This window comes from Oncorhynchus tshawytscha, linkage group LG26, assembly GCF_018296145.1.
Source record: "Oncorhynchus tshawytscha isolate Ot180627B linkage group LG26, Otsh_v2.0, whole genome shotgun sequence".
Classification (NCBI taxonomy): domain Eukaryota; kingdom Metazoa; phylum Chordata; class Actinopteri; order Salmoniformes; family Salmonidae; genus Oncorhynchus; species Oncorhynchus tshawytscha.
The window spans coordinates 24,147,185-24,168,009 of NC_056454.1; the positions used below are offsets into that span (position 1 = coordinate 24,147,185).

General features: G+C 42.4%; 1 protein-coding gene across 1 annotated transcript; it reads right to left on the reverse strand.

Annotated features, from left to right (window-relative positions):
* Window positions 1-8,431: 8,431 nt before the first annotated feature.
* Window positions 8,432-17,837, reverse strand: LOC112225400 (tetraspanin-7). Its single transcript, XM_024389346.2, has 8 exons — window positions 17,682-17,837; window positions 10,890-11,078; window positions 9,562-9,636; window positions 9,350-9,445; window positions 9,114-9,269; window positions 8,949-9,032; window positions 8,667-8,747; window positions 8,432-8,579 (listed from the first exon to the last, which is right to left on the reverse strand). Exons 1-7 carry the CDS (start codon window positions 17,760-17,762, stop codon window positions 8,679-8,681), a joined length of 750 nt encoding a protein of 249 aa, XP_024245114.1. The 5' UTR covers window positions 17,763-17,837; the 3' UTR covers window positions 8,432-8,579; window positions 8,667-8,678.
* Between the last annotated feature and the right edge of the window lie 2,988 nt (window positions 17,838-20,825).

A 20,825-nucleotide genomic window follows, 5' to 3' on the forward strand; every position in this document is an offset into this window, starting at 1 on the left:
TGAAATAAATCATTCTCTCTACTATTATTCTGACATTTCACATTCTTAACATAAAGTGGTGATCCTAACTGACCTAAGACAGGGAATTTTGACTAGGATTAAATGTCAGGAATTGTGAAAAACTGAGTTTAAATGTATTTGGCTAAGGTGTATGTAAACTTCTGACTTCAACTGTAAAAGGAAGCAATTCCCAAACCTTCCATAACAAAGCAATCACCTACAGAGAGATGAACCTGGAGAAGAGTCCCCTCAGCAAGCTGGTCCTGGGGCTCTGTTCACAAACACAAACAGACCCCACAGAGCCCCAGGACAGTAACACAGTTAGACCCAACCAAATCATGAGAAAACAAAAAGAGAATTACATGACACATTGGAAATAATTAACAAAGATACAGAGCAAACTAGAATGCTTTTTGGCCCTAAACAGAGAGTACACAGTGGCAGAATACCTGACCACTGTTACTGACCCAAACTTAAGGAAAGCTTTGACTATGTACAGACTCAATGAGCATAGCCTTGCTATTGAGAAAGGCCGCTGTAGACAGACCTGGCTCTCGAGAAGACAGGCTATGTGCACACTGCCCACAAAAGGAGGTGAAAACTGAGCTGCACTTCCTAACCTCCTGCCAAATGTATGACCATATTAGATATATTTCCCTCAGAGTACACAGATCCACAAAGAATTTGAAAACAAACCCAATTTTGATAAACTCCCATACAGTATCTTCTAGGTAAAATACCAGTGTGCCATCACAGCAGCAGTATTTGTGACGTGTTGCCACAAGGGCAACCAGTGAAGAGCAAACACCATTGTAAATTCAATCCATATTTATGTTTATGTATTTTCCCTTTTGTACTTTAACTATTTGCACATCGTTATAACACTGTATATAGACATAATATGACATTTGAAATGTCTTTATTCTTTTGGAACTTCTGTGAGTGTAATGTTTACAGTAAATTTGTATTTTTTTATTTCACTTTTGTTTATTATGTACTTCATTTGCTTTGGCAATGTTATGTTTCCCATGCCAATGAAGCCCTTGAATTGAATTGAGAGAGAGAGACAGAGAGACAGAGACAGAGAGAGTGAGAGAGAGAGAGAGACAGGGAGAGAGAGAGAGAGAGAGAGAGAGAGAGAGAGACAGAGACAGAGACAGAGACAGAGACAGAGACAGAGACAGAGACAGAGACAGAGACAGAGAGAGAGACAGAGACAGAGACAGAGGCAGAGAGAGAGAGAGAGAAAGAGAGAGACAGAGAGAGAGAGAGAGAGAGAGAGAGAGAGAGAGAGAGAGAGACAGAGACAGAGACAGAGACAGAGACAGAGACAGAGACAGAGAGAGAGAGAGACAGAGACAGAGACAGAGACAGAGACAGACAGAGACAGAGAGAGTGAGAGAGAGAGAGAGACAGGAGAGACAGAGAGAGAGAGAGAGAGAGAGAGAGAGAGAGAGAGAGAGAGAGAGACAGAGACAGAGACAGAGACAGAGAGAGAGACAGAGACAGAGACAGAGACAGAGACAGAGACAGAGACAGAGACAGAGACAGAGAGAGACAGGGAGAGACAGAGAGAGAGACAGAGACAGAGACAGAGACAGAGACAGAGAGAGAGACAGAGACAGAGAGAAGTTGCCCAGGTCATTCCAGAGCCATCAGAGTGCAGACTTCCTAATGTCAAGTAGCAGAAGATCAACACAGCTCAGTCAACCAACAGAGCACCCATGTATCAGTTGTTAAGGTTTGTACTGATACCTAAGCGCCATCATGTGGTTAGTCAAAAAAATCCTTGACTTTTTTTGCAGTCTCACCTCATAGATTTGACTTAAATTTCTGATGTTGAAAAAAAAAACGAAGTGCAAAAGTCTGAACCCTCTGTGGTCTAGGAGCTCAAAGATACTTCACTTCAAATAGAGTAGATTTGCCTCAATGTGGACACAAATATGAAAATGTGTTTATCTTGTCTGACCCCCCCCCATCTCTCTCTTGCTCTTTCTGTCTCTCTCTGTGTGTAACCACTCCACTGTAGTGCAGCGGGGGGCTTGGTAACCACAGGAGCGTATGTAATGACAGTAATTTTCTGTCTGATCCCCACCAGCAAACACACTCCTGCTGAGTTGGGGGAAAGAATAGAGCTCACACACTGATGCATGCACACACACACACACACAACGGAGAAAGAATATAGCCCACACACAGATGCATGCATATATATACACACACACAGATGCACACATACACATGCAAATATACACACACAGGACTGGTTCCATGACCTCCAGGGTGCCCCCATTGATTTTGTTAGTCATTCTCACTCCGATATCATATTAACATAGCATAAGTCATTACAAAATGTGTAGAATTGCAGGAAATGAGCTTTAAAATTGCTAAAATGATCTCTACAACCTTGCAAAAATGGGCAGAATTAAAAACCATGAATTTCAGGCCATTGTATTAGTGTAAATCTAGGCGCTCAAAATAAGGCCTTATAAATACTTGATATGTGTTTATATGTTTTTATTTTTAATGATGACATATTCACTTATGATCTGACTTGGTGAAGACCACGTGACTGAAAATGTATGAATGCAACAACCCTTACCCTGTCACTAACAAATATAGTCATGGGTGGTAACTCTACAATTCACTCGAAAGGCAAGGCACTAAGGGAAATATGCTAATAATGCTTTACACTAAGCAGTGTGTTAATATAACAATGAAAAGTGTGGCCCATGTATAGGCACTGGACCAGTGTTAAATTTAACACTGGATAATTTGCTGTGAAATTGCAAAGTTCCCTCTCTGCCCCATGACAAAATGTGTAGAATTGCAGAAAACTTGCTTTAAAACTGCTAACATTTTCTCTACGCCACATGGCAACATGTGTAAAATTGCAGGAAATTAACTTTAAAACTTAAAATGTTCTCTCCATTGTCAAGAGGGGGGGCACTAAAATGTTTGCTGCAAGGGTGGGGGGCCCCCCAACCAAATCTCACTAAGGGCCCCTAAAATGCTAGAGACGGCCCTGCACACACAGAGCAAGTGACACTGAATATTTTTTAATGGTCAGTCTGAAGAGTCAAGTAACGTAGTTCATGTGATTTATGCTATTTTTGTAGTTTGAAAAACAATGGAAAACGCATTTGAAATGTAATAAAAATATATAAGCATTCTTGGGGACAATCAGTTAACTGGATTGAAGTGAAATTTAACATCTAGCCTTATTGTTCACTTTATTTGTCAGTAGCCTCTCTTTGGTCTTCCTAGCCACTTTGTGAAAATGAAAAGTAAGACGTGTAGAATAGAGAACTATGTCAGCTCTATTCATTCCATTTCTATCTGGAACATTGAAGACTTTTTCACATTCTGAGTAGCTCTCAATAGGAGTTTTGGCCACCCCTTGTATAGATTTACTGAAGAGGAGTTTGGCTATCCCTTGTATAGATTTACTGAAGAGGAGTTTTGGCTATCCCTTGTATAGATTTACTGAAGAGGAGTTTTGGCTATCCCTTGTATAGATTTACTGAAGAGGAGTTTTGGCTATCCCTTGTATAGATTTACTGAAGAGGAGTTTTGGCTATCCCTTGTATAGATTTACTGAAGAGGAGTTTTGGCTATCCCTTGTATAGATTTACTGAAGAGGAGTTTTGGCTATCCCTTGTATAGATTTACTGAAGAGGAGTTTTGGCCATCCCTTGTATAGATTTACTGAAGAGTAGTTTTGGCCATCCCTTGTATAGATTTACTGAAGAGGAGTTTTGGCCATCCCTTGTATAGATTTACTGAAGAGGAGTTTTGGCCATCCCTTGTATAGATTTAGCAGTCCAGAAAGGACTTGTTTTGTTGTGTAGCAATAACTCCAACCAGTGTTTCAGATCCAAATCAAATCAAATCAAATTTTATTTGATTTACTGAAGAGGAGTTTTGGCCATAACAATTCCAAAAAAAAAAAACTACTGTCTTATACAGTTGTAAGGGGTAAAGAATATGTACCATAAGGATATATGAATGAGTGATGGTACAGAGCAGCATAGGCAAGATACAGTGATTTACTGAAGAGGGTTTTGGCCATCCCTTGTATCAGATGCATTACTGAAGAGGAGTTTTGGTAGCATTGTTTCCCTAGTGTATAATTTCCCATCAATTCCCAGAAAGGACTTGTTTTGTTGTGTAGCAATAACTCCAACCAGTGTTTCAGATCTGTGAGAAAACCAGGACATAGGGAGGCGAAATGCATCCGTGTGCTTGTTGTGGCACTGAACAATGACGTCCTAGTGAGCAATGACGTCCTGTCTTGTTAACTAAGCTTCCTGCCTTCCAGGACCTATATAATAGGCTTTGTCAGAGGAAAGCCCATAAAATTGTTAGAGACACTAGTCACGCAAGTCATAGACTGTTTTCTCTGCTATCGCACAGCGAGCGGTACCGGAGTGCTAAGTCTAGGACCAAAAGGCTCCTTAACAGCTTCTATCCCCAAACCATAAGACTGCTGAACAATTAATCCACCGGACTATTTACATTGACCCCCCCCACCCCTACCTACATGTACAAATTACCTCAACTAGCCTGTACCCCCGCACACTGACTCGGTACCGGTATCCCCTGTATATAGCCTCGTTATTGTTATTTTATTGTGTTACTTTTATTATTTTTTACTTTAGTTTATTTGGTAAATATTTTCTTAACTCTTCTTGAACTGCGGTGTTGGTTAAGTAAGCATTTCACAGTAAGGTCTACACTTGTTGTATTCGGCGCATGTGACAAATAAAGATTGACTTGATTTGATTCATGGCAGAGTTCTTTAACACAGAGAAAGAGAGAGGTAGGAAGGTTAGAGATAGGGAAGAAGAGAGGGAAAAGTTGGGAAGAGGGAGAGCTGCAGGGGGATAATGGAGGTGAAAAGTAAGAGGGCAAGGATAGAATAAGAGGACAGAAGGAGTAAGAGAGAGAAAGAGTGTAGAGAATACACCACCCATCACTCCAAACACAAAAAGAACGAGACACAGCGATTCAGCAGTAAAGTTATGACGATCATTTATTAATACAGTGATCACTGATGGTTACAATATCAACAACTGAACACACTGTATTGGCATGCAGGGGTGTCATGCACCCCAAAAATCAGAGTGGGCACAAATTACATAAGGATGGCTGGGGGGGGTGGTCTGGAGTGATGGGAAGATGGATCATTTAGCATTTTTCAACCACCTGAAAACAGCTTTTTCCTGCAATCTAGAGCCATAATCATTTTGTCAAAAATATTTGTATTTTTCAAAATATCTAAGCAAACCTCTTGAGCTGTCTGTATAATCATGACTGGTGTCTTTTTGTTTTAAATAACAAATGTTATTCTCTGCATCTCTGCAAAAATCTGAGTAAAAGATGGAAAGGAATGTGAGTCTTATTCAGTACATTTAGTAATTGCTTGCTTTTCTAAAATCTACCAGCCTTTTCAGCATGCATGCCAACTAAGATAGTTAGACAAGCTAGCTACTCTAACTTGATTGATAGCCTGAAACGACTTCTTGGTAGCTAGTTATGAGGTTGGGAACTTATCTGGGCTAGGTAAAGCCAACAACAACAAAATGTTTTACCAAAAAATGGATACATCTTTTTTAAACCGGATATGCATGATGCCTCTGTTGGCATGCTATAATAGCTGGTGCTGAGTTGTTTAAAAAGGTTGGCTACAAAACAATGTTTTAGCTTTTCGTTAACGCTGCAACTTTGGATTGCAATATTTATTGACTGGTCACTTTTACACATTTGTTTTGTTTAGTTTGGTAGGATTTAGTGCTCTACTTAATAACAGTAAACTGGCTTTCTACTCTGCTGGAGGTGGAGAAACTGGGGACCCAACCTGTTCACGGGATTTCACATAATCCATCCATTTTAGGGAAGGAAATTAATTTCAATACACTGGGAGTTCTTGGTAGCATTTTGTTTAAAGGTTCAGCTACCGGTTGTTTACCTGGTATATGGAATGGTGTTCTAATTTAGTATCAACGAAACAAATCAATTATTCATAGGTATTATTGTATAATTACCATTTTACCATGCAATTTCTATGTACATACCAATAATTCCATAAAAAGATTTCATGCAAAATAGTTGAGATTTTAATAACCAAGTATTGTAAATCTGAGTCATTAGTGAAAACAGCATACATGGGAGACCCTGCAGGGCTGAGATCCCTTGTAAAGACGGGTAGGTTGTTTAGCAACAAAACCGAACCATGTACAACTAATGGGGCAAAACATACAGGGTTGGCTTGGATTGTTGATCACAGGTAAACTATATTTTGTCTCCAATGTTTACTGAAAAAATAAATACAATTGCACAATGAGCACTCAAATACATTGTTACAGTTGTTGGTTAGCTAGCTAGCTCGCAAATCTTTGCCATAATAGCATAGATGTGACGTGGCATAAGTCAAAACACCTCACAACAAGACAAGTACAAGAGCAAACGAGCCACTTACGATTCCCCACACGTCAGTTTTGCTAGCTATCTGGCCACCCAGAAGCATAACAACACACAGCTTCTGCCCCTTTGAAGCGCACACAATGTTTTCATGACGTTGTCAGCGAACCCGTCTATAGCACAGAGGTCCCAGCTGCCTCTGTCATGACTCTAAGACATGGACATACATACATACACAACACCATAAGAGGCCCCGGTCGGAGCGTTGAAATCATGTCATTGACCTGAGCCGTACATCTATATGAGCATTGACTGTATCTCAAATGATACCCTATTCCCGGTTGAACACTCATGTCGGGATTCCACCTCTACTCTTTCTCACTCACTCACACACAAACGTGCACAAAGATGCACAATCGTAAGGCAGACATACAAAAAAATGAAATGTCAACAATACATAAATTAAGCAAAATGTAAACATAGGTCTATATATCTCAAAATGTGGCACAAAAACATATAACATCAATAAAATCAATAAATAATACGATTTATCAGAATCAGACAAAACTAAAAACACACAAATATTACAAGAACATACAAATAAATCCAAACAGCAGTGTTCCAGACCAAAGTCGGCACACACACATCATGATGTGTTATTATAATACATGATAAATAACCTATAGGAGCGCGTAAGACAGAGGTGGTAAGTGGGAGGAGCTATAGGAATGGAATAAATGGAACGTATCAAACATATGAAACCACGTTAAACTCCACTCCGGCCATTACAATGAGCCAGTCCTCCTATAGCTTCTCCCACCAGCCAGAGTAAGCCACATTTACACATCCACAGACCAAATCAATTGCACAGTTCATTGTTATCTAATGCCATAGATATGGACACAATAGTCAGATATCATCCATGTAGCAGCAAAAAAGCAAAGATGCAAATGAAAGGCTAAAGTTAGTGTTTCATCAACATATCTTCTCTAAATGTCTGAAGTTGGTATTTACAGTGATTAGGAACATCATGAAAATACAGTGTATGTCGGCTACTGTATATATTTATGTGGGTTAATAATGTAATGTCTATTCAAATATGTGCATCGCTTTGGAGATGCTAGGGCCTATATGGAGCATGCCAGACCACAAGGGGGAACTGTGAGAGGACAGGGAGACACAGGGGTCAAAGACTGCTAAGGAGAAGGATGACGTTGCCCCTTAGCACTAATGCAGGGTCAGTATTCATTCATTATCTTAATGGTTAAAGTTAGCATCAAGGGTGGGGTGAGCTGATCCTAGACCTGTGCCTCAGGGAAACTTCTCCACAGTGTCAGAGACTGCTAAGCTCATATGGAGTAGGAGGACGTTGCCCCTAGATGCTGGTCCAAGGTCAATCTTGTGTTGGGGAGGGTAAGCTGATCCTAGATCAGTGCTTACTTGGAACTTTTACCAGCAGAGTCATTCAGTGGAGGAGTTTAAGGTACTGAGAGAAGCTCATGGCACAGTAGCATTAAGGAATGGTGTTTCTTTACAATAAGTTACAATAATGAGAGAGGGGGGAAAGTGAGAGAGAGAGGGGGAGAGGGGAGAGAAAGTGAGAGAGACGAGAGAGAGGGGGGAGAGGGGAGAGAACGTGAGAAAGAGAGAGGGGGAGAGAAAGTGAGAAGAGAGAGAGAGAGGGAGAGGGGGGGGGAGAGAAGTGAGAGAGGGGGGAGAGAGAGGGGGGGGGGAGAGAACGTGAGAGAGAGGGGGGGGAAGAGGGGGAGGGGGAGAGAAAGTGAGAGAGAGAGGGGGAGGGGAGAGAACGTGAGAGAGAGAGGGGGAGGGGAGAGAACGTGAGAGAGAGAGGGGGAGGGGAGAGAACGTGAGAGAGAGAGGGGGAGGGGGAGAACGTGAGAGAGAGAGGGGGAGGGGAGAGAACGTGAGAGAGAGAGGGGGGGAGGGGAGAGAACGTGAGAGAGAGAGGGGGGAGGGGAGAGAACGTGAGAGAGAGAGGGGGGGAGGGGAGAGAACGTGAGAGAGAGAGGGCGAGAGAGGGAGGGAGGGGGGGGGAGAAAGCGAGAGAGGGGGGTTAGTGATGCAATGTGCTAGTGTTGTGGGGATCTTCTGTCCCAGTCTACCAAGATGCTGTTCACCCTCTCCTCTTCATCTCCCTAAAAAAAAAAACCACATAGGCTCTTAGATGTGTTTATAGTGTGTGTGTATAGTGTGTGTGTGTAAGTGAGAGAATAGTCACTAACCTGCTCTCCCAGCTACACCATCTCATACTGATTAGCTGTAATGATCTTGGACAGACAACATGCCAGCAACATGCCAATCAACTGAGAAGGAGAGAGAGAGAACTTTAGATCAGTGTTTTTCAACATACCCCCAGCAGTACACATTTGTATTGTTCGGGGCTACAATAAAATGTGTACTGTTGGGGTACTTGAGGGTTGGAGTTGGGAAACACTGCTTTAGATTATAGTAGACCTTAAAAACAGCACTCATAACAACACACAAGTGCATTCTCTCTATCTCACCTGTGAGAAAGCGATGCCAAAAGTCACTCCTGCAATGATGGCCATGTTGATCTCGAGGAAGGAGGTGACCAGTTCATAACAGCCCTGAAACACAGGGGACGGGTTAGTGTGTAACACAGTGGATGGGTTACAGACACACAGACACACACACAGACACACTCACACCTGCTGGTTGATTTTGGTGTGGTTTATGGTGGTGTTGCGGAGGTCCTGTGGGCTGCAGTCAGAGGAGTTGGAGCAGCAGCTCAGGGGAAAGCCGTTAGCAGGGTAGTACACACTGCCCAACCAGCTGGTGTAGTTGTACACCCCACAGCAACGCAGCTGGAGAGAGACACAGACAGAGATGTGATTGAATTGTGTGTTGTTGTTAGAATAGTAGTTTTGTTGTTGTTGTGACTCACGCTGCTTTGGACGTTGTCCACAACCAGGCTCTTCTCATCCTCAGCATCATAGTTCAACACCGCATCAGTATACGTCCTCAGGAAGGTTCCCTTTATCTGTGGACACACACACACACATACACACGTGATGTGACGTATTTCTATTGGCAGGTAAGCGACTGAGATGGGGCCAAATGAATTGTGGGTAATGTATTACAAATAGAGAAACTGACCTCATGACGAAAAACAAAGCCAGAGATCCCAGCCACCAACTCAGCTAGGAACACCAGGGACAAGAACATTGCATACTGTAGAGAGAGATGGGTAGAGTGGGGAATCCACACACACACACACACACAAAAACATTTTGTCCATTAAAATAACATCAAATTGATCTAAAATACAGTGTAGACATTGTTAATGTTGTAAATTACTATTGTAGCTGGAAACAACAACCATCACTCCTGTGTTCCAATGGCGCATTGTGTTAGCTAATCCAAGTTTATAATTTTAAAAGGCTAATTGATCATTAGAAAACCCTTTTGCAATTATGTTAGCTCAGTTGAAAACTGTTGTCCTGATTAAAGAAGCAATACAACTGGCCTTCTTTAGACTAGTTGAGTATCTGGAGCATCAGCATTTGTGGGTTCGATTACTGGCTCAAAATGGCCAAAAACAAAGAACTTTCTTCGAAAACTCGTCAGTCTATTCTTGTTCTGAGAAATGAAGGCTATTCCATGCGAGTAATTGCCAAGAAACTGAAGATCTCGTACAACGCTGTGCACTACTCTCTTCACAGAACAGCGCAAACTAGCCCTAACCAGAATAGAAAGAGGAGTGGGAGGCCCCAGATGCTGGCCTTCTAGGCAGATTTGCAAAGAAAAACCCATTTCTCAGACTGGCCAATAAAAAGAAAAGATTAAGACAAAAGAACACAGACACTGGACAGAGGAACTCTGCTTAGAAGGCCAGCATCCCGGAGTCACCTCTTCACTGTTGACGTTGAGACTGGTGTTTTGCAGGTACTAGTTAATGAAGCTGCCAGTTGAGGACTCCAGATACTCAACTAGTCTAAAGAAGGCCAGTTTTATTGCTTCTTTAATCAGAACAACAGTTTTCAGCTGTGCTAACAATTGCAAAAGGGTTTTCTATTGATCAATTAGCTTTTTAAAATGATAAACTTGGATTAGCTAACACAACATGCCATTAGAACACAGGATGGTTGCTGATAATGGGCCTCTGTACGCATATGTAGATATTCCATTAAAAAATCTGCCGTTTCCAGCTAAAATAGTAATTTACAACATTAATAATGTCTACACTGTATTTCTGAACAAATTGATGTTATTTTAATGGACAGAAAATGTGATTTTCTTTCAAAAACAAGGACATATCTAAGTGACCCTTAACTTTTGAATGGTAGTGTAGATAATTATCATTGTGTTTCTCCAACTGCTCTGGGTTAATCAGTATCAAAACAATGCTTCACAACCCCAGCTGCAGATTCCCAGCTCCAGTGTGTGTGTCTGTCTGCATGCTCCTCTCCTCCCTCTCCCCTCACCAGTTTGAGCATCCATGGGCTCCCCCTGCAGGTGGCGAAGCATCCGAACAGGCCGAAGACGATGATGACAGTCCCAGTGCCGATGAGGACGTATGGAGCATTGGTGGTGTTCTCAGCTATCAGAGAGATATAAGGGCCCAGCATAAACTTCCCCCATACTCCCACTGCCAAGAGGATCGCTCCGGTGATCTGAAGAACAGAAAGAAAGAGAGAAACAGAGCAGGAAAGGAGATGAGTGAAAGGGGAGAGGACAGAGAGAGGGTAGGTAGTAAAGGGGAAATATATGAGCGAAGGGTGATGACGATGGGTGGAAAGAGGTGAGAGAGCAGATGGAGGAGACAGAGGAGAGGGGAGAAGATGCCAGACAGATGTTGACATCCAGAGGTACACTATTCAGCCAGCAGAGTGCAGTGCTGCTACTGATGGTGCTACTGATGGTGCTACTGATGGTGCTTAGACCAAAGACTAGAGAACACCCCCCATGGCTCAACAATGCATAGCCACCCACCCTCTGCCTCTCCACAGTATGGGACAATGAAGTTTCCCCTGGACACAGATCTAAGATAATCTTTTTTGAGTGTAATTGATAGCAGGTTTAAATGTAGTTATAAACTGGCTGGTTTGAGTCCTGAATGCTGATTGGCTGACAGCGGTGGTATATCAGACCATGTGTATGACAAAACATTTATTTTTACTGCTCTAATTACGTTGTTAACCAGTTTATAATAGCAATAAGGCACCTCTGGGGTTTGTGGTATATGGCCAATATACCACGGCTAAAGGCGCGTTGCATCGTGCCTAAGAACAGTCCTTATATATTGGCCATATACCACAAGCCTTCAGGTCTTACTGCTTAATTATACCATGGAATACTCCTTTCTGATTGGTTTGAAGGGCATTCTAAAGCGTGCATTATTTCCCTACAACACGGTAGAATCCAATGGCTATGGTTCTTTTTTTTAACATGTTTTGTTTGAGCTGCTTTTGAAAGCAAAAGTCAAATTGAAAACAGTATGGGTATTGTTGAATTCGATTTTCATAATAGCAAGCTAGGACTCATGGTTCGGTTAGCTAAACTAGTAAGTCTGTTTAGTTACCACGGCAACTACTGTAGCTATCTAGTAAACTTCATTCCTGCTGGCAAATGAACACATTTCTAGTTGCAAATGTGTTAAATTATAGCCATGGTATAAAAGGGATAATCAACTCGGGGCTCTATGCGTTCTCTGGAAAATAATACAACTCTGTGGAAGGTGTGTTTCACTCCGCTAATGCGTTGTGGAACACACCTTCCACACGTCGTTCATTATTTTACACAGAACGCATAGCCCCTTGTTATTTATCCCTTACATAAGAGATAACTAGATCAACCTTTCAGCTTGTCCTCTCTGACCAAGGAGCAAATAGCAGTTGTTTCTAGGTGTCATAACAGAGAGGGGAGTGCAGAGAAAGAGAGAGAGACAGAGAGAGGGAAGGAATGGGGGGAGGTTTTTCTGTGGAACACACATACACACACGCGCACACACACACAAAGAGGGAGCGAATCAAAAGGACCCTTTGATCCAGAGCGAGCCGCTTCCTCCTGTGGCACTGCTCTTAGCATTTCTAATGAAGGCCACTCATAAAGGAGTGTGTTGTGTGGGCCAGCTAAATGCCCGTGTCCCAGCTGGGGGGCAGCTGCTTTTTGGGACGGGGTACAGAAGGGGTGCCGATCTGTTAATGCCACCGAACTAGCAAAGCCTGTTGCCAACTCATCATCAGCCCCCTACCCCCCACCACGAGGTCCCTCTCTCCTGCCGGCTGTCATACTGCCACATAGCAGGCCTGCACACACATCCACATAAGCAGAACCACACAGGCACACAAACAATGTGACATATAGTTTTACTGGCAGGTGTCAGGCCCAATTGTGGTCTAAATGTATTATCATTACCTGAATGAGGTGCAGTGCTCGACTGTAGCAAACGTCTGCACATCATAGGACTAGTTATCAAGGCCTTGATTAGTTGCATCAGGTTTGTTAGTGCTGGGCTGGGACAAACATGTGCACCCGTTTGTGATGGAAGAACACTAGGAGAGGTGTCAAGGACAGGGACTGTTTGGCTGGCAGGGCCAGAGTTAAACTGTATCCATGGTAACAGACATCCATCTCTGAGGTGCTGCAGTATCCAAGCAGAACTCAGCCAAAACATACAAAAAAGCTCCCTCTCCACCTCTCTTTGTTTTCTAACCTTGTATGAACAGCAGGTGGCAAACCCCCTCCCTCTCCATAAGTCTAAATGTACTAACTGCCCTCGAAACCTGGACTGTTCTTCACAAATGAAAAGACTGAGGCACTACAATCCCTTAAAAACCACAAAATGATAAAACTTTACTTTTTATCAAAGCACCACCACAGACCTAAATCAATAAAATGTCCCTATTATCTCTGAATATGTTTATTTCTCAACCCTTCATAAGTAATGACCCCAACACAGACCAAAGGGCTCATTCTAGTAATGAGTGGAAACACAAACACGGTATTAATGATTCAAGCTCAGATCCCCCTCTGTACTGTATAGCTGGTACTACATAATGTACACAGTATAATGGCAATGCTCCTACATTTATCACTGTTGGAAGTCTTGCGGTTTCAATGTGCGTAGCAAACTTAGCAGAGAATCACTTATGCTCCACCTCGTGGCCTGTGTGAGCTTGTACTTAATGACCATTCAGGATAGACTGGACTATCTGCCATCATTATAAGAATACTGCCTTGATAATGGTTTATTCTACTGTTCTATTATCGCTGATATTCATCTTATTTAACAAGAATCGCTTGCAGATTTCTATAAACATAAAACAAAAAGTAGTTATCAGGTAGGCTAACTATCATGTAAATACCGTTTACCAAGGGATTCAAGAAAATGTGGGGTTTTTTTCAGAATCTTTTGGGACTTTGTGAGAAATGATATCTTAATCACAAGTTATAAGTGGGTGCACACACATAAGATAAGTGCACAAACCAATTTCCCACACTAATAGTCACATATTCATGCCAGCTGTTCTGCGGTGAGGTGTATGCCCTTGTCCAATGGCCCTGAGAGGTGAGTTCTGCGTGTTAAGGAGTGTGTTATTGCCATTTTGTTATGTTTTCTTTGTCGTTGTACCAGTATACTTATCCCTCTACTGATTGATCAATGTCTATCAATCTATCTATCTTGTCTTTGTATTATAAAAATCCTTGCATCTATGTTTTTTATTTAACTAGGCAAGTCAGTTAAGAACAAATTCTTATTTACAATGACGGCCTACACCGGCCAAACCTGGACGACGCTGGGCCAATTGGGTGCCGCCCTATGGTACTCCCAATCACAGCTGGTTGCGATACAGCCTAGATTCAAACCAGGGTGTCTGTAGTGACGCCTTCTACAACTGAGACGCAGTGCCTTAGACTGTTGCGCCACTCGGGAGCCCCTATTACATTGATAGTCAGGCCAGAAGATAGACTAGACAGTGTGTTTGTCTGCATGCAATACAGCTGATGTCACATGTTGAAAACAGAACCCAGGCTAGGGCTGGAGGAAGTGATGATGTTGTTGTTGTGATGCAATCGACCATTGTAGAGGTTGCCCTTAGTCCTAGATCTAGGATCGGATGACTCTAACAATCTGAACCATTAGGGTTATGAAGAAAACTTTGGACCATGTATCACAGGTAACGAGGCAACTCTAACTAATAAAGTCCAATGCAATCGGGGAGATTACTCAGAACCCAGCAGCCATGACAACATGAATGACCCCTTTCCCCCCAGTCCCCAAAAGAGAAAATATGTCCCACTTGGTTAAAACTGGTTGAATCGACGTTGTTTCCATGGCATTTCATAAACAACAAAAAATCAAATGTGATGGCCTTGAATCAACGTGAAAACTGATTGGATTTGCAAAAACTCATCAACCTAAGGGAATTTCACTTTTTTTCACCCAACTTTTAATGTAATTCCAATGACATGGTGACATTTTTTGTTGATTTCACGCATAATTCACATTAGTTGAACACTCAACCAAATGTAAATCAAAACTAGACATTGAAATCAGAGGAGGTTGGTGGGAGGAGCTATAGGAGGACAGGCTCATTGTAATGGCTGGAATGGAATGGTATCAAACCACCTGTTTGACTACGTTCCATTTATTCCATTCCAGCCATTACAGTGAGCCTGTCCTCATATAGCTCCTCCCACCAGTCTCCTCGGGAGTGGGGGAGGTCTATTTTTAACATTAAAACATGCCAGTGTCTCACATACCCCAAGTCTGCCAACTGCACTACTGGAGACCACAACGTGTGAACTAGTTTCTGAAGCACTCGCCGGAAGACATTAGTTGTCATGACAAGCTGACGACAGTGAAACTCAGGCACCAAACTATCTGAAGAATTTCAAACCACCACCAACACCCACCCCTCGGACCACAGCCCATTCCAAGGTGTAGACACCCACCCCTCGGACCACAGCCCATTCCAAGGTGTAGACACCCACCCCTCTGACCTCAGCCCATTCCAAGGTGTAGACACCCACCCCTCTGACCTCAGACACCCACCCCCCATTCCAAGGTGTAGACACCCCCACCCCTCTGACCTCAGCCCATTCCATGGTGTAGACACACCCCCCACCACAGCCCATTCCGGACCACAGCCCATTCCAAGGTGTAGACACCCACCCCTCTGACCTCAGCCCATTCCATGGTGTAGACACCCACCCCTCGGACCACAGCCCATTCCAAGGTGTAGACACCCACCCCTCTGACCTCAGCCCATTCCATGGTGTAGACACCCACCCCTCTGACCTCAGCCCATTCCATGGTGTAGACACCCACCCCTCTGACCTCAGCCCATTCCAAGGTGGACCCCCTGACCTCAGCCCATTCCAAGGTGTAGACACCCAGCCCTCTGACCTCAGCCCATTCCAAAGTGGACACCCACCTTTGACCTCAGCCCATTCCAAGGTGTAGACACCCAGCCCTTTGACCTCAACCCATTCCGGACACCCACCCCTTTGACCTCAGCCCATTCCAAGGTGTAGACACCCAGCCCTTTGACCTCAGCCCATTCCAAGGTGTAGACACCCACCCCTTTGACCTCAACCCATTTCAGCCCATTCCAAGGTGTAGAAGGAGCATCACTCTATCCTTGTCTAACAAAGATATCTCTCAGGATAAGAGTTGCAAATACACACTGAGTTTGTTTACTTTTGGTTTGACTGTAGAGGGATTGTTTATGTGTTACCCAGTTACCCATCCAACTTGATGCCCATCTGTAGGCTACTGTTTCTCATGTAGCCTAATAGACACAGGAGTTGGCTCAAGAAATACATGCTATTGTATGACCCTCGAAGCATCGTTACCCATTGCGCCACAAAAGCTGCGGCCCTTGCACAGCAAGGTGAACAACTACATCAAGGCCTCAGAGCGAGTGACGTCATCGATTGAAACGCTATTAGCGCGGACCACCGCTAACTAGCTAGCCATTTCACATCGGTTACACCAGCTTTGGAAGAAAACAACAAATGTAGACATTTATGGTCTATTTAGTTTACATATATTTTAAAGGCTATTTATACATATTTTCTGTTTTATAAACCCAGTATAAACTGTATTTATTATTATATGACAATATTTTGCAGTGACAGTATTTCTATCACACCATTTTTTTTATTTCACATGAATTACTTTAATTTTCCAGCATAAGTAAAAGCAAGAAAGTCATTACCTCAACTCTGGACCTCAATGCCAGTTCCACTGCATGGTTTTATTCCCCTCTAATCAGGGAAGGATTTAGACCTGGGACACTAGGTGGGCACAATTAATTATCAGGTAGAAAACCAGCATGCTCTGGACCTCAATGGGTAAGAGTTGAATACCCCTGACCTATGCCTATACGGCCATTCTTTCCAATTAGACTGGTTTGGATTTATCCCTGACCAAAATGGCTGCCATTATCACATCATTCTGGATCTTTGAAGGTTTATGACATAGAGATCCTATTAAATTAATAGAGGGGCTATGATCAAAACAAACAACTTAACAGGATGCAGACAAATCATTTCGAATGGGCTGTAGGCTATGTTTACAAAGTCAGGTGCACATCCATGTCGGGGCTATATAGTGCCACATATCCAGTATGGTTAGTCTAAATCAATGACAAAACATTGTATGCTGGTATAATGACCAATGACGAGAGCATATGCATACTGTAGCCTTAGCGGGGTGACTTCCATGTTAGCTACGCACCAAATGATGGACCAGACAGAAACCGTTACATGAGTGGCTGCTGATTTGCCTGCATCAATAGCCTCGACTGATAACCTCTGCCTATCTCTGTCACCACAGAGAAGCTGCTGCGCTCTATATTCGACGCATATGCCAGGCATATGTATTGCGGTCATACTGACAACTTCGAAATAGAGAGCAACATTTCGCGAGCTGGAGTCGGTGACAATGTGCGCAATAAGCCTACAGCTGGGTTGGACAGCTGAGGATGTCGCATTTCGCCAAGCGTGTGGTTGTAAACATTACCCGATAAGTCATCGTCACAAAAGGCACAGCTGAAACACATTCATAGCATGACATGTACGGTAGCAAAACGTCCTATAAAGACGAACGTCCACCCTCGAATGAATCATCCATATAGAAAAATAAAAGGTAGGCTACCCCGTTCGTCATAGAGGGCATGCATTTATTTTCTATACGGGTAGACCGCACATGTCTGCATCTACAACGACAACTATCTCTGGATAAACCTAGGTTAACGTTAACTTACCCAAAATACGAAGGAGTAAACGATGAGGAGGGTTTTGAGAAAGGTTATCACTGGTTTGGTCTCCATTATGCCCAATGCCATACCACAGTAAACTGAAAAGGAGGTTTCTGCAAACCTTGCGCTACCATGACTCTCCGCTGGAGGACATTCACAGCGCAGCCGCCAAAATTGCCCCATTAACCACTGATACAGGGTCAGATATTCTTTCTCCGGAATAGTAGGTATCATTCGCTTTGACAAGTGTTATCTGTTCGTAGATCTGATCTGTGGAGCAAATAACCCGAGAAATAACACAGCTCCATTACACCCACTTGGCGTGCGTTTCCAAGGGCAGTATTAGCAGTCAGGGTTGCGTTCATTACGATAGAACGGTGTTCAACGTTTAATTTTTTTGTTGCATACAAGCAGTTTTACTATGACTTATGCAGTGCATGGTCGGACTAATCAAGTGTCAGGCCCTGGGAAATAACATTTTAAAGGACCCCCTATTGGCGTCAGAAATAACATTTTAAATGACCCCCTATTGGCGTCAGAAATAACATTTCAAAGGACCCCCTATTGGCGTCAGAAATAACATTTTAAAGGACCCCCTATTGGCGTCAGAAATAACATTTTAAAGCAAATGTTCTGCAATTCTAAGCATTTTGCCTTAGGGCAGAGATACCATTTAGCATTTTTCAGGCTTAAATTACCATGCTTTTAAATTCAAACAAAATTTTCGGGGAATAAAATAAGAATGTAGTTATATCCCCCCCAAGGCCCATCTTGCGCAGCTAAAAAGGTTAAGAACATACATTGTGGACATAAAAAGGTTAAGAACATACATTTTATTGCACCATGTAAATATTATTCCATGGATCCCTTGTCCAAAATTCCTTTAATCTGTTGTTGCTACGTAGCAATATTCATAAACATTCAGTTGTAAAAAAAAAAAAAAAAGAAGGCTGCGGACCCCCTGCAGTACATCGGACCCTTCTTTGGGAACCCCTGGCCTAACCTACTCTGTCTAGTTGTAGAAGAAGTGGTAGGGAGTCAGATCTGGGAGTCATATGCCACCCTGTGGTCAATGCAGTACACAAGCACAAGGAAACGACTCTGCATCAATGCCTGGAAGGCTACTGAACACCAGAAATAGTTATGAATAATTCGTTTGGCTGTGTATGCTTGCACGTGAATTCAACATTTTGACAGGCATTTTGATATTAAAAAGTCAATGTATAGATTATTCCTATCATGCAACACGGTAGACAGTCGGATGGTGATATAATGTAGTAAAACTAAATTAATCGCCTTTTCGCCACTTTGTCCTAAGCGTCATTAAATCCTAGTCGATATGATGCGTTACCGGGAGCCAAAGTGGTAACGTTAGCTAACCTGTCAGCACAAAATGCTGGCACTGGAGTCACTACCACTCCCACTGATGTGTATGACTCATTCATACCGGACAATGGAGACACGGTTATTAAGAGGGCGGGGCGCGGTTCAGCCAATGCACTCCGGCTATGATGATCCCTGCACTGTTGAAATATCGATTGCAACATTTCTGATAGCTCTGCCCTGATCTTGCTGTCTAAAAGTACTTGTATGTAATTAGTCTGTTGCTGGTGGTCCAAGTAGTGATTTTGTGATCTGTTGTGATCTGAAATAGATTTGTTAGCATTTACCTTTAGGTTACTTTAGCTTTGCTTCTTCATCGGATTAATGGTTTTATAATTTAGCATCTACTGTATTTCAAAGCGAACTAGACCCACTAACTTTTATTCTATATATTTCGAATACCCCGATTGTTGGCGGATATGTGCTGATAATTTATTAGGCCCAATTTTGAATGAATTGTTTTGCGTCCTTAGACGTAATCGGTTTTATTTGCTAGATAATAAAGTGTATAACAGTTTGTAATTCAAGACCAAGATACATAATAGATTACTGCTCATTGTAACATAAATACACATTTGTGTGCAGCTCTATGGTTAGTTCAATAAAACATTATTGAATGACTTTCGGGGAATCACATTAACTTGAAAAGTGTGCCTGAAGTTGAATTGTCCAGCATCTGACAATTGTATCACATCAAAATATATTGGTCGGGTACTCAGTTTAGCAGATGTTAAAGCTTGTGTTACTATCAGTGCAGCAAAAATGTCAAACAAGTACACAAATAATAATAAAAAATTTAAAACAACAAATTACTAATGTCAGAACGAATCCAATGAATAACCCAATAACACTATCATCCATGCGTACATACACGAAAAATATATAATTTTGTGTATTTTTATGTACAGCAGTATATATATATACAGCGAGCTATGTTGAGCAACCAGTGCATAAATAAACAGTGTAACAAAATGCAATACAGTAGTAAGATTTAGTAGAATGAGCTCTGTGAATAATGCAGTATAAATACACTGTGTGAAAACAGTATAAAAAACAGTATTAACAGTATAAAAAAAACGGTCCAGTGTTTGTCTCTACAGTGCATTCGTAAAGTATTCAGACCCCTTGACTTTTTCCACATTTTGTTGCATTAGTCTTATTCTAAAATGGATTCTCTTTTTTTTTAAATCACCATATTGACAAAGCAAAAAACGTTTTTTCTGAACTTTATTTACATAACTATTCAGACCCTTTGCTATGAGACTCGAAATTGAGCTCAGCTGTTTATACAATTGGACTGTTGTCCAGCTGGGGTAAATTCAATTGATTGGACATGATTAGAAAGGCACACACCTGTCTATATAAGGTCCCACAGTGGACAGCGCATGTCAGAGCAAAAACCAAGCCACGAGGTCGAAGAAATTGTCCGTAGAGCCCAGAGACAGGATTGTGTCAAGGCACTGATCTGGGGAAGGGTACAAAAAAAATGTCTGCAGAATTAATTGAAGGTCCCCAAGAACACAGTGGCCTTCATCATTCTTAAATGGAAACAGTTTGGAACCACCAAGGCTTTTCCACCAAGACCTTTCCGCCCGGCCAAACTGAGCAATCGGGGGAGAAGGGCCTTGGTCCGGGAGGTGACCAAGAACCCGATAGTAACTCTGACAGAGCTCCAGAGTTCCTCTGTGGAGATGGGAGAACCTTCTAGAAGGATAACCATGTCTGCAGCACTCCACCAATCAGGCCTTTATGGTAGAGTGGCCAGAC